Source organism: Muntiacus reevesi, chromosome 3, assembly GCF_963930625.1.
Source record: "Muntiacus reevesi chromosome 3, mMunRee1.1, whole genome shotgun sequence".
Taxonomy (NCBI): domain Eukaryota; kingdom Metazoa; phylum Chordata; class Mammalia; order Artiodactyla; family Cervidae; genus Muntiacus; species Muntiacus reevesi.
In genome coordinates this window covers 262573849-262588972 of record NC_089251.1, presented here as the reverse complement: position 1 = coordinate 262588972, position 15124 = coordinate 262573849, and the positions used below count along the sequence as shown (strand labels likewise).

The 15124-nt window shown below is 38.9% G+C and overlaps 1 protein-coding gene across 1 annotated transcript in view; it reads right to left on the bottom strand.

Annotated features, from left to right (window-relative positions):
* ANKAR (ankyrin and armadillo repeat containing) overlaps window positions 1-15124 on the bottom strand; it is a 51130-nt gene that overhangs the window by 22086 nt on the left and 13920 nt on the right. Inside the window, exons 7-11 of the mRNA XM_065931917.1 lie at window positions 10719-10920; window positions 8015-8223; window positions 3905-4009; window positions 2348-2589; window positions 307-475 (exon numbers count right to left, since the gene is read on the bottom strand). Of these exons, the coding sequence (XP_065787989.1) occupies window positions 307-475; window positions 2348-2589; window positions 3905-4009; window positions 8015-8223; window positions 10719-10920 (927 nt within the window). The remainder of the gene's footprint in view (window positions 1-306; window positions 476-2347; window positions 2590-3904; window positions 4010-8014; window positions 8224-10718; window positions 10921-15124) is intronic.

The following is a 15124-nucleotide window of genomic DNA, read 5'->3' as shown; positions in this document are numbered from 1 at the left end:
TCCTCGTGGCACCCTCCGGCGCGGGCTCCATCTTTAACCCGCTCTATTTTTATTACTTGTGCCAATGTTTCCATTTTTTAAAATGTCTAGTTCAACATTTTAAAAATTAATGGCTTTGAGAATCAATTCCTTTTATAAATCCAACAGTTTAAATTTAAGTGTTTCAGAAGTTAGGTTACATTACACATGTCTAGATCCATCCTAAATTAAATCCAGGACATCTATTCATAAATGACAAGTCCAAACCTTTATTTGCTTCTCTTAATATATCTGGGTCACTTAAATTATATAGAAATAGAGACTTACCTGAATCAGAACTCAGAAATGAAATAAGGTATGGGATGCCTTTATGGTCTTTCACTGCTCTTTGATTATTTTTGTTTCCCATACATAAGACCCGCATACAGTTCATCACATTTACTAGCACGCTTTCTATGTCTAAGTTTAAGAGATTTATCAAAGCTGGGATTCCATTCTAAAAATAAAATAATATTTAATTATAATCAAATTTATTTAAGGGTCTGCCATCTCTATTTAGAAACGCAAGTCTATAATCTTTCTTGATACAAATATCTGCTTATTTAGGGCAGAACAATTGCCCATAAACAAATGCGTTTACTGATATGGTACATTAAATGACAGTTATCACAACTTTGAGCATACCTTACGCTTTAATTTTAAGGCAAGTATTCTATAAATATATTTTCTCTCATTGTTCTGACTGTGCCATGCAACATGTAGGATCTTTGTTCCCCAGCCAGGGGTCAAACCTGCATTGGAAGTGCAGAGTCCTGACCACTGGACAGCCAGGGAAGTTCCTATAAATATATTTTCAGATAGCCTCCTTTATACCAAAATAATTTGAGGCTGCAAGTTCACTGTAACATTTAAGTATCTAAAAGTGAAACAACTGAGTAATATCAATTGAATACAATGCTCATTTGGAAATATCTGTCATTGGTAATTGTCTCACTGGTAATTGGCAGTTATACTTCTGTAACACAAAATTTTATTTTTAAATGTAAATATAGTTTACTTATTTTAAGTGGAGTAAAGATGGCATTTCTCCCTACTAGCAATAATAATGCAAGAATATTAAACAAGACAAGAAACAGAAGTGTAACATTATTTTCAATAAAGCTAGGAGACATCTGTAATGTTGAACGATAATAAACGTTTATGAGTAGCCAACAGAGATGAGAGAGATCTCCCATGGCCACTGGCTACAGGAAATACTGGCAGAACACAGTTTTCTAAAGTAAATGGCTCTACTTTAAGGGACAGGAAATCACACACACACACACACACACACAATTCCCTCTGGAACAATAGGAATGGGTGTGGAGGATGGCAGCAGGATCTTCCCTGGACCAGTCAGTCATAAAGTGTCGAAAATTAAGGAAGGCAAGGATGAATAAAGAATTATACTGATAAGATGTTTAGAATAAGTAGACTTATTGGTGAGATAAAAAGAAAGAGACAGATTTTTGCACTGTGGAGGAAATAGAAACTACATGATGGGTACTCTATCACTGTCAGCCAAGGGAAAGCAAAGCTGAAAGTTCCCATGCATACAACCCTGCAGCCTACGTCATGTTCTTGTAGCCTAAACATGGACCTGGGCTCTTTCCCACATGCAGTTTTCTGCAAATAACTAGATTAGAAAGAACTTATCTCATTCAAGGTGAGTACCGATCAAAAAGGACCTAGAACAGGATCTGTTCAAATATATTATAAGAGAAAAAATAGGAAGAACTTATAACAGATAAAGAATGCTCATCAGAAAAAATAAATCACAAAGTAGATGAAAAACTTTAACTGAAAATGATATTGATATTATCAGTAAAAAAAAAATTATATTAGGCAATCACCTTTACAAAACAAGGGTGCACAGAAGAGACACCAGTGCTCAGAGAAGAATTGTTTTTTTTTTTCAGAGAAGTTTTTGAGACAAGGGGCAGTGAAATGAGTTGGGAAAGCCTAGGAAAGATGTGAAGAGATATAAAAGACAAACAGTGGTCCACACAAAAATAAATAAGGCCAAGAACATAGTGACAGACAGGGAGGGTAGGACTGGGTGGGGGGAAATGAAGCAAAATCAAACAGCGGGACTTCAGGACAGGCTTGACACACAACCCGTCACTGTGAGCTCTGGGCGAAGAGCTCTTGCTCTTGCTCACTTTTGGTCCTCATGGTGTTGTGGCTGGTGTGCTCTCTGCATCCTCCCTGAGATTGGAGTTCTCCCCTGGGAGTTTATGAGGGCCACTGCAGAATGAAATGGGCATCTTTCTAGCTTCCACATGAGAGAGTGACTCAGTCAAAATGATGTTCTATGAAAAGAACTTACATGTTTGGCAACAACATCCTTGTTTTCAAGCTGAGCAATATCATACAGAATGACAGCACATCGGGAGTGTAGTTCAGGTTCCTCAGAAACCAGTAGGTTAATCAAAGCTGGAATGGCTCCCGCCTCTACTAAAGCATGCACTATACTTGGGTGGGTTGAGATATTACTCAATAGCCCAACTGTTTTGCACTGTAATTTAACTTTGGAGCCTTTTAATAGATTGATTAATGCAGGAATGGTGCCTACAATGAAAAGATCAAGAAAGAGCATGGTTTGTAACTATTTGTGGTCAATTTGTCATGATAGACTTGATATTTATGGGCATTGCCATATAAACAATTAGTAGATAATTTGATGAAATATTTATAAAATTTTCATTTGAAACCACACAAATGCACTTTTCTGTCTTGTCTATAGTATGGGAAGGTTCTTATTGTCTACACATTTGATTTTCACACAGCACACAATCATATATTTCGTATTGGCAACACTAAGCCACCTTTGAAACACTGAATTTTGGCTTAAGATAACTGAAAAATAAATTGTTTGAGCTACCATATGGTAGGGTTCACTTCTGGTTATTACATCAACTTTGCGTGGCAGTGGTATATGCAATTATTTGAGCACTTTATTATATTTTACCCATATTTTATATAAGCAACGGTGGAAAATGAAAACAACTGGTTCAAAGATAGAAATCACTAGGCACGGTGAACATAGAAAATATGGTTTCAGTTGGATGCTTGTTACGGAGGTTCAATGTCAAGGAAAATCACTAATAGGCACACCTGCATGGGGAAATATAACGGGTATAATGAGGGATGTGTGTGTGTATTTAACCACTTAAATGAAACCTGCATCATGGCTTGTTTATCTGTGGTTCACTTTTTTGAACAAAAACTTTTTGTACTTGTTTTCGGAACATGTTAGGGGTCTGCCTATAACTGTTTCGTTCATTCATTTATTCAATCCACCAATATTTCTGAAGCATCTCATTTGGGCCCAGCATTCACATTCCAGTAATGGTTACCATAATGGATAGTGTAGATAGAATATTTCCATCATTTCAGAAAGTTATAATGAGTAGTGCTGATCTCAAAACAATCCTATGAGGTAGTAACTGTTTTATTAATGAGGAAACGAAGCATACAAAAAAGTAAGCAATCAGTCTAAGTTCTAAATGCAGAGCTAGTTACAGACCCAGACCTGACACTGTAACTGCTATTTATATAAATAAAGTGTACAAATAGAGAAAAGGGGTAATTTTTAAGTGAAAGTAAACACGAGGGTAGTATGGTGAATTAATTTAATACAATTTTTAAGCTTGCAAAGTTTTAGAGAAATGAGCTCTGTGTGTTTTTGACCCTGTGCCATTTTCACTTAAAATATAAAACACAAGGTTTACAGGTAAAGGGAATTATCTTAGAAAAAAGAAAAATAGAAACTTAAGATCAACTAAAAAGTTTTCTTCACAATTAAGAATGCATCTTAAAGTTAGTGAACATATCTCTACATAAAATAGCATAAGAAAAAGATAGTCAATAGATTTTACATCACCTGCATCCAAAATACACTTCCAGTACTCATCATTTGCTAAGCAGATGACTTCTAAAGACATGACAGCCATCATCCTTCGTTTATAGCTTTCGCACTGCAACATTTCTGATAAGTATTCAACAGAAAAATACATGTCGTAATTTCACAAGAGGTAAGAGAATGATTGGTTCTGTTTCTGTATAGGCCAAGTGAAGCCATGAGTTGACATCACCAACATCACCACCAACTGCATTCTTTAAATTTCCCTCTGTGCATGTGAGGTGCTTAGACAGACTGAACACTCATGATCTTTTAAGTCTATAATCTATATAATTCATATAAAATAACCTAAAATTCTTTATCTTTGGCCTGACTGACTTAGATTGGCTAGTCACATGGTTCAAAAATCATCTGGAAAATATATAGCTCTTATGCCTGAAATCAGTTGTTGAATAAAATTTGAGTGTAGGTTTTCAAGCATAGCAAATAAACTACATTACTGTCAATAAAAACCTCTTGTTTTTGTCCAATTGCTAACTTGTGTCTTACTCTTTGTGACTGTAGCACGCCAGGCTCTTCTGTCCACAATCTCCCTGAGTTTGCTCAAATGCATGTCCATTGAATCAGTGATGCTATCTAACCATCTCATCCTCTGCCACCCCCTTCTCCATTTGCCTTCAGTCTTTCCCAGCATTAAATTATATATGAAGCTTTATACATTGCCTGAGTATGAAGAAGATACTTTTAAAAACCTTGAATTAACTTATACTCCAGATGGGAAATAATACAAATATACATGATTCTAAACAATCTATCTGGTGCAAACAAAGCCTCATAGAAATAACTTCATTCATCTCTTTTCACCCAGCCTCCATAATAACAAATCTAGTCCCAGCTCCTACCTAGGTAGTTGACTCCATGGTATTCTCTTTTAAAATTGAGATTAAATTAAATTCAGATTAAATTTTTTAAATTAATTTTAAAATTAACTCCAATCGCTTCTTGGCCTTTTGGCTAAGATCAAGTGTAAAATTAACACCAAGAGCTAATCCTGGAAAGTTCTAATAAATGCTACTTCTTCTTTTACTGACAGTGCAAATGGCCAGTGTGGTGAGAGAGAGCAATTATAGAGCACGAAGCAATGAAGCAGTGGCCAGACGTTCATGGTTATTGCTGTGTTCACATCATTATCAGGACTGGCTGTAGAAGGAATGGTTGTCAAGAATTTTTTGTACCATTAGGCTATTACTGTTAGGGGTCAGAATGTCTTCAGTTCATTTGCTCAGTTATGTCTGACTTTTTGCGACCTCATGGACTGCAGCACACCAGGCTTACTTGTCCATCACCAACTCCCAGAGGTTGCTCAAAGTCTGTCCATCGAGTCAGTGATGCCATCCAACCATCCCATCCTCTGCTGTCCCCTTCTCTTCCTGCCTTCAATCTTTCCCAGCATCAGGGTCTTTTTTGAGTGAGTCAGTTTTTTGCATCAGGTGGCAAAAGTACTGGAGCTTGAGCTTCAGCATGGGTCCTTCCAATGAATATTAAGGACTGATTTCCTTTAGGATCGGCTGGTTTGATCTCCTTGCTGTTCAAGGGACTCTCGGGAGTTCTTCTCCAACACCACAGTTCAAAAGCATCAATTCTTCAGCACTCAGCTTTCTTTATGGTCCAACTCTCACATCCATACATGAGTACTGAAAAAACCATAGCTTTGACTATACGGATCTTTGTTGGCAAAGTAATGTCTCAGCTTTTTAATATGCTGTCTAGGTTTGTCATAGGTTACTTCCAAGGAGCAAGCATCTTTTAATTTCATGACTGCAGTCACCATCTGCAGTGATTTTGGAACCCAAGAAAATAGTCTGTCACTGTTTCCACTGTTTCCATTCATTTGCCACGATGGGACCAGATGCGTGGTCTTCATTTTTTGAACGTTGCGTTTTAAGCCAGCTTTCTCACTCTCCTCTTTCACTTTCACCCAGAGGCTCTCTAGTTCCTCTTCACTTTCTGCCATAAGGGTGGTGTCATCTGCATTTCTGAGGTTATTGATATTTCTCCTGGCAATCTTGATTCCAGCTTGTGCTTCATCCAGCCCAGCATTTTGCATGATGTACTCTGCATATAAGTTAAATAAGCAGGGTGACGATATACAGCCTTGATGTACTCCTTTCCCAATTTGGAACCAGTCCGTTGTTTCCTGTCTGGTTCTAACTGTTGCTTCTTGACCTGTATGCAGATTTCTCAGGAGGCAGGTAAGGTGGTCTGGTATCCCCAGCTCTTTAAGAATTTTCCACAGTTTGTTGTGATCCACACAGTCAAAGGCTTTAGCATAGTCAATGAAGCAGAAGCAGATGTTTTTCTGGAATTTTCTTGCTTTTCTATGATCCAACTTACCATTGCATTTCAAATGTGTTAGTTAGCCTTTATAAAAAGTAACAAGATACTCTTCTTAGTTTCTCCTATATATATACACACACACACATACTATCTATAGATATGGGTATATTTATACTATATATATATATACACACAAACACACATCTATATATCTTATATAGATATACAGATATATACTTGAAAGTAAGTGAAGGTCATTTAGTCACGTCTGACTCTTTGCAACCCCATGGACTCTACTGCCCATGGAATTCTCCAGGCCAGAATACTGGAGTGGGTAGCCATTTCCCTTCTCCAGGGGAACTTCCCAACCCAGGGATTGAACCCAGGTTTCCCACATTGCAGGCAGATTCTTTACCAGCTGAGCCACTAGGGAAGCCCAGATATAGATATAGATTTAGATAGATATATATTATATATATATATCTATAGATATATATGTCTATCTATCTACATAGATAGACATGCATCATATATACAATGTCACAGCAAATATTATCCTCAATGGTGAAAAATTGAAAGCATTTCCTCTAAAGTAAGGAACAAAGACAAGGGTGTCCACTCTCACTACTACTATTCAACATAGTTTTAGAAGAATTAGCCTCAGCAATCAGAGAAGAAAAAGATATACAGTGATATATATGCACACAAATAAACATTGAAAACCCTATCCAGTATCTCTCGGGCTGATATAACATATATACACATTCATTTCTCTATCTGTATCTATAGATAGTATATATAAACATATATGTATGTATCACCTGAGGTGATAATTTCTTTATTTTATCTCATCTGCTTAGTTCTCTCTGTCCTTGTTGGTCATCACTCCCACATTTTCCTGCTGGTCTGGGAACACTCTTTCCATTCTGCGACTTCCCTTTGCTGTCATCTTTGAAATGTGCTTTGCTTTTCTCTTGGTTCAGATTCCCAGTCTCCAGTTAGTCGGAGAGAATTGCCTCTTTAGATCTGTAGGTCTTTCCTGGTTAGCCTCTGCAGAAAGCTCTCCAGCCAGCCTAGTGGGGATTTGTAGCGCGAATCTGAGATGTTCCCAGCTTTCCCACAGTTGACTTGGAATGGGTGTGTCTGGTCTGCTAGGTCCTAGGAGTTGCCAGTCTCCTTTCAACATTTTATTGCTGCTTCTGGTTTTCTCTTCAGTGCTTGTTTGCTGCTATTTAATCTCCATGTAATTTTAGTTGGGACTTAGGAGGGAGTAAAATTAGATGTGTACATTCAGTTGGCCAGGAATTCTTACCTTTATAATATTTCTGGCTAGATCAAATAAAAATTGAGTGGGGGGGAACCTCAAATAGAATTTTTTCATACAACATTATCAAAATATGAGGAAAGATGTTGCTGAAACTGTTTCTAAAATTAGGAGGTGAGGAATGAATCTTGTATTTTCCACTCAAACTCTTTAATTTCCTATTTCTTCTTCTTCTTTTTTTTTTTTTTTTTTTGATGGAACAGAGGACAGTTGCTTTTGGAGAAAGTTGGAAAATTAAAAATAAATGTAATTGTATAAATTATCATCTGGGTTATTATTCTTTTTTTTTAATTTAGAAATAAAACTAATTTTTCACATACAAAAATAAAAACAGTTCAGTATTTTTGTATTTTTGGTTTTAACTCAAAATATGATGCATGCTTTATTCTGTTTCAGAATGAGTATCAATAATTAAATTGAATAATGATAAGAGCATTTATTTATAAAGAGAGGATGTACTCCATACTCACCTACCAATGTTTTCCAAACTGGGAGTTCAGGAATATTTAACTCTATTATATGCTTGAGCACCTCTGTGTGAAAGGTTAGCACTGACAAATGAATGATGTTGTTTCCTTTAGTATCTGTTTTTCTCCAGTTAGCACCAAGAGAAAGCAGGTATTGAATAGAGTCCAGGGCCCCTGATGTGGCAGCAAGCAGCAGCGGCGTACACTGATTCCTAAAAACAGAGGAAAACCTCCTAATAGCTGAGCACACATCTAGTGTCAGAGTTTGTAACGCTATCCAAGCTGCTGTTGGAGGAACTCTGGTTGCTACATCACCGTCTCTTCCTTACACAGTATTCTTCTGTATATACCACAGGTAAATAGATTTGCCTCCCTGGTTTTAGCTGTCCTTAGTGTTTGCCCCACCCTCCCTCCCAACTTAATTATCATGCCTTATAATCTGTTCAGAAGTTGATATAATCTATACAGAGTTCTTAGAATATGCCATCTCACTGATTCCTCACAACAAGTCTATGAAAGAAGGTGAAGAAGCAAGGCAAGTATTATCAGCCCATTTTACAAATGGTGAAACTGAGGCTCAGAAAGTGTGTCAACCCATCTCTTTGCAACTCAGGTCCACCTCTCAAATGCCAGCTTCCTCAGTGTGGCAGAAACTGACAGTTTTTGGCAAAAACTCAGGATCTGCCTTTTAGACAGTGGAGGTCTTTTGGTTGGGGACAAGACAGGCCAGCCCAATGCCACATTTCCTCGCTTCCCTGTGAAGAGGTACGGCCACACGACTGAGTTTGGCCTGTGTGGTGTTAGTAGAAGTTACCCGGCGATTCCTTGGAGGGAAATGGAGTGTGCCATTACTTTTTCTCTCTCTTTCTCTCAAGGCTAGAATGCAGGCATAATAATGAAAGCAGAAGTGGTCATTTTGTACCAGAATGGGGAAACCACACAAGAAGAAGCAACAACAGGACCTCTGGGTTTCTCATATTGCCAACCTGTTACCCTAGCATTCAACCACCAACCTGGACTTCACGAAAAAGAACTACATTTATCCTTTTTAAAAATACAGATACTTGGGGCTATCTTTGTCAAGGCAACCTTGACAATACTATCAGATCTATTGACTAACAATGAGACCTTAAGCAAACTGGATTACCTCATTGTCCGTAAAAGAATGAGAGTCACAACAGTCAGCTTACTAGCACAGCCTTCAGACATAGTCTCCTTTCCTTTTTTCACCATATTACATGGCCCCAGATATTAATTTTCTAGTCCTTACACCCATGCCTTCTCTTCAGGAAACCCCTTTCTCTTGCTGCCTGTCCTTGAACTCACCAATATTCAGCTGGCCCAAGCCTCTCTATCCTCTTTTTCCTGGGCCCAGGGAAAATTGTCTTTTATGAGTAAACATCTCTTCATTTTCTTCCTTTTCTATTTGAACAAGAATGTTCTCTTCCTGTTCCTTTCTTTCTCCTACTCATGGTAGGAATAAAGATTTCTTCTATGATACTTCTAATACCATCGCTCTGATTCCCCTCACTTGAAAAATAGGTTATCAGATTATATTACCCTTTCCAGGTCCACACTGCTACTGCCCTCCTGCAGTGGGTCCCTTCCACCATCCTAGCTCATGTGTTGACTGCCTTGCCAACATGCCTGCTTTCTGTTATCAGTGACTTCAACACCCATGCTAACCACCATCTGTGTCCTGATCGCTCAGGTCCCCGTCATACCCTCCTAATCTGTCTCCATATCACACATGTCACACTTCTCACTGAGCTCCACATAGATCTCAACCTTGGTAACTGTCCTCTCTACAAATCCTTTGCTTCCTCCTTATGGTCACAGATAGCTGCTTACTTCAACTTCTGATTTGCAATTGTTTGACGTTTTTAGTGCTTCCAGTCTTTTACCCCACTTGCACTCAAAGACACACTGTCAAAATATGACAGAACTAAGAACTGAACTCAGATCTCCATGTTTCTTGGCTCTTTCCAGAGTCTATTTGCCAGAGAATCTATTAGCCAGAGATCCTGGTTTCCAGAAAGCTTTCTCCACACACAGCTCTGCCCCAACCTAGGGAGGATTTCTACAGTGAATAATAATGGACAAGTTATTTGACGATTCAGAGATATCTGAAACTCTGCCTAAATCAAAACAATAACCTGGTAGCTAGATTATTTCCCTCAGGAGAAGTTTACCTTCACCCTGAAGGTTGCGAGTTAGCTAAATTGTAAAACAGAACGTTGTTTGGGCTGTTTCCCTATTGCAAAGTTGTTTTCCCTCTTCGTGTTGTCTTTCTGTCTTGGATACCACTAGATATTTCTCCTGTTGTCCATGGTCTGTCCACCTTGGTCTGGAGCGGCCTCCTGGTTGTCTAAGGCTCAATTTAGAACAACTTTCTCCCCTTGTTTCGTGTTTCTTCTGACACTAAGTAGTTAACTTAATAAACTAATCTGTAGAACCACCCTTTGGGAAAAGGTTAGGAAAAACTTCCAAAGACTTACTCCTTATTCTTCCAGAAAACTTGTATAGGTTAATAGAAGTTCGATCTTTATAAATTCTAAAGATAAGTGGTAGAAGAAGATAGTAACCAGAAAAGGCAGCAGAGTAAGCCCGATATATAGCCTTTCAAATCAGTCATGACAACTGTTCCTTCTAGTGTCAGTGTTTGGGGCAAGACATGAAAGCAGAAATTTGTATTTTTACAACTTACTCAGCTGTTGCCTCAGCTTCTAGTAAACTAGGATCCTTCCTGCAGAGAACAATTATGATGCAGATATTGTCATAGAAAGCAGCAAAGTGAATCGGCATCCAGCCTCTTTTTTCAGAAAGTGTGTAATCAGCTTTGAAACAGAGCAGACAGATGGTTGTTTCTAAGGAGCAAGCTTGTGCTGCCAGGTGTAGAGGTGTTGGACCTAGAATGGATAGACAATTACTGCAGTGCTCAAGGATCTAACATTCCTAAAAAACATGCCTTTTTATTAATCGTGTCCAACCACAGAGCTTAGTTCTGTGTGATATAAAAGCTCTAAGAAGAGCACTAAAAGGATTAATTTAGGCAACTCTATATTTCTTTAACTTGGGATACCTGACCATTAAAAATAAATACTTGTTTATAAGTTACAAAGAATAAATATAACACTCAAAATATTAAATATTTGAAAAATTAAGTCAATATATAAAATAGTCTTATCAGTGTTATAAACTATTTCTTGTTTAAATTATTTTCCATTTTATTCAAATGCTTTGTAGTATGATAAAGTTCTTTAAAATTAAAAAAATATATATGCTCATAAAAGGTCTCTATGTCACTAAATCCCAGTGGGTATTTTTCAATTCTCATCTTTTCAACACTAAGTTGAACACTTCAGTTTTAAAATGGTTTCTTCCCTTGGCTTTTGAGATATGAGACCCTCTTGTTTTTCTCTAATCTCTCGGGCTACTTATTGTGCAGTCTCCTTTGGGACCTTTTCATTGTCCTGATGTCAAAATGAGCCTTAAGACTTTTATCTCCTCAATGGCTTCATGTACAACCTATAAGTTGATAACTCCTAGGATTATGCCTCTAGATCTGATTTATTCTCCAAACTCCAGATCTATTATCTCACTAGGCATCTCCACACCCCACTTCAAACTTATCGTATTCAAAATTGAATTCCCATCTTTTCCTCCAAACTTGATCCTCTTTCATTGCTCCCTAATTCATGAAGGATATTGTCATCCAGCCAATTCTATAAACCAGAAACCTGGACGAGTCCTCTCATTTCATCTTCATAACCAGCCCTCATTACTAAGTCTGGAGGATTCCCAAGAGGCTCAGTGGTAAGAAGTCTGCCTGCCAATGCAGGAGACACGGGTTCAATCCCTGGATTGGGAAGATCTGCTAAAATAAGAAATGGCAACCCGCTCCAGTATTCTTGCTGGGATGGACAGAGGAGCCTGGTGGGCTGCAGTCCACGGTGTTATAAAGAGTTGGACACAACTGAGTGACTGAGCATGCACTCACATCACCAAGTCTAAGTATCTCTAGAACCTCAACTGATATCCCCACTTTGCTCTTGCCCTTCCCAATTCACTTTCAAAATGTAAATCTGATCTTTTAACCTCTTGTTTAAAACTCTTCAGTGGCTTCCTGAGACCACTTGATCATGAGTACAAAAAAAGGATGCACTAGCTCCAACTTAACCTGAACCATCTTCCTTCAAAGAAGAAAAAGAAGGGAAGAAAGAGAGAGAGGTAAGATAGATGGACAGAAACACAACATACACACCTTGCTCTCTTCATTCTTGTAGCTCCTTGAATATACAGTGACAGACCACACATTCCAGGCTCCCAGGAAAGTACTGGTCAATGTCTGTTGCCCAGCATAAAATTAATAATGCCCGTTCATTTTCTAACTCCTTGATTTGGATGATGAATTATCTGATCACTCTGGGCTATTTCTGCTGTCTGAAAGCTTCCTTCTCCCAAACAATACTTCTGTGATTGGGGTCTACCTAAACCTTATTTATTCCTCAGCCAAAATGGGATTTCCTCAGTGAAGCAATGTTTTTCTCCCAACTCAGAAAATTTCAATGGCTTCCTGCCTGTCTTAGTAGTCTAAGTTCTATATCATAGCCTTTAATAATACATAACATCTGAGCCAAATCTAATTAGTTAAAATTACTGCTTAGTCTTCTAGTTTCTGGTCTAGCATGTAAGGAGCTTAAAACTCCCCAATCCATCCTAACAGCAAAGAGAAACTTGAACAAACTGAAAAATGAACAGCTCTTCTCAGATCCATTAGAGAAGTGAAGTCACAGGGCAGAAATGCTGCTCCTAAAACTCGAGAGGTAGGCAGGAAGACTACAGAGAACACAGCTTACTGGAGCAGAAACCTCCACAGGATCTTCTCCTTCTCCTCTCTATCCTCTTCCAAAAAATATTTCAGCACAGCCAAGGGGCAGGAATAATACTCTTTCATCCCCCTCCTACTCCTTTAAAGCATGTTTAACGGGAGTGCAGGATCTCGGCTCTCACCCAGGCGCTGAGTCAGTCTGCATTTAACAAGATACATGTGATTCCTACACACTTGAAAATTTTACCCCATGATAGTGGGATAAAGCCCCCCCCCCGCCCCACCGACATAAGCAATGTCTGGTGGAATTTTTGGTCGGCACAGCTGGAGTGCGGGTCACTAGTGGCATTCAGAGGGTAGAGGCCAGGGACGCTGTTAAACGTCTCACAGTGCGCAGGACAGCCCTCACATCACAGAATCATCAGCCCACCGCGTCAGTGGTGCTGGGACTGAGAAACACTGTCCCGGTCATGCTCGAATCAGGGACGTTCTGGAGGGAGTTATACAGTCTGAAGAAATCCCTCTCAGGTAAAGAGAGCACTCTGCTCTAAAGAACAGACGCATTTTTGGGACCTTTCTCTCTCTCCCTCTTTCCTGAACTTCTATAGTCCATTACTCTATACTAATAATGTCAGTGATTTTGAAATACTTCCCTGACTTCATCCATCATGTGTTCACTCAATAACCATTCCTGACCACCTACTATGCCAGGCTTTCTTCTGGGATGCCATGGCAAAGTAAACCAAATCCTTGCCCTTTATAGACCTTATATTCAATTCAGGGAGTCAGAGTAAACAAATAAATATTATACAAGGTAGCCATAAGTAATATTTAGGAAAGAAAAATTTAAAAATAGAGCAAGAATGTCAGAGGTATACCATTGCTGAAAGTGTTTGCTGCTCAGCCGTGTCCTATTCTTTGGGGCCCCATGGACTGTAACCCACCAGGCTCCTCTGCCCACGGGATTCTCCAGGCAAGAATACTGGAGTCAGTAGCCATTTCCTTCTCCAGGAAATCTTCCCAACCCAGGGAGCAAACCCAGGTCTCCTGCATTGCAGGCAGATTCTTTACCATCTGAGCTACCAGGGAAGCCTTACTCTGCTGTAAATTCCTACAGTGTAGACGGGCCAGTAGATAAGCTTCCCTCCCCACCCCCCCCCCCCCCCCCGCCCCATCCCAGGCCACTCACCTCCCTCTATCGCCCTTTTTGCTCTCTTCAGATTTTGCAGGCCTCTGCAGATTTTGCAACCCCTGCCGTTTTGTCTTCTTGTCGGTAACTGCCAGTGGGGAGCCCCGGCGGGAGCCTGGAGGAGGAGGAGGTGGGGTCCGGACCCCTAACCTCTCTGGTCACCTCTGGTTAGCTGTTCTCCCATCAACGGGAAGAGGCTGGTTTCAGTAACCATTGCCCTTCCACTAGGCTGCCCTGGCAGCTCAGATGAGAAAAAAATCTGCCTGCAATGCAGGAGACCCAGACTTGATCCCTGAGTTGGGAAGATCCCCTGGAGAAGGCAATGGAAACCCACTCCAGTACTCTTGCCTGCAGAATCCAATGGATAGAGAAGCCTGGTGAGCTACAGTCCATAGGGTTGCAAAGAGTCAGACACGACTGAATGACTATCACTCTTCCCCTTACAAAATCCAGGTCTTTGCAAATGATTTCTTTAAAAATAAACCCTCTTTGAATTATCTTATATAGAGTATGAAGGTATAGTCTTATATATATATATATATATATATATATATATATATATATATATATATATATATACATACAGGGTGTATCCTTTAAAACTTTTCCTGATTTCTGCGTATACAATACTTGGGTTAAAGTCTCACCTCAGCAAGAATGATGCAATCTCAGACTGCACAGAAAGTGACTGTCATTAGGTGGCAGTATATCTAAATCATATTAACTGCTCATTTAGGGGGCGTAAAACCCATTTGGGGCCTTATTTTCTAAAAATACGTAGAGATAATTTGCAAATTCCATGGCTAAAAAAGGAACTACTGCCCAAACTGAAAAAATGTGAATAAATAATCACAGGTAGAAAAAATATACACTTCAAATTGTATGGAAAGATCATTTTGTGTTCTCCTCATGTGACAGCATTTTGAAGATTATATACTATAAGTTTTAATATATGCAGTGAACTTTTAAAAATGTGAACTATTTTACTTAAGTCTTACCATTTCTTTCTTTTTTCATGTCTACTTTTGATGGCTCTGTTTTAAAAAGGAATACATATAGAAGTATGATTATTAACATGTAACAGTTTCCCAAT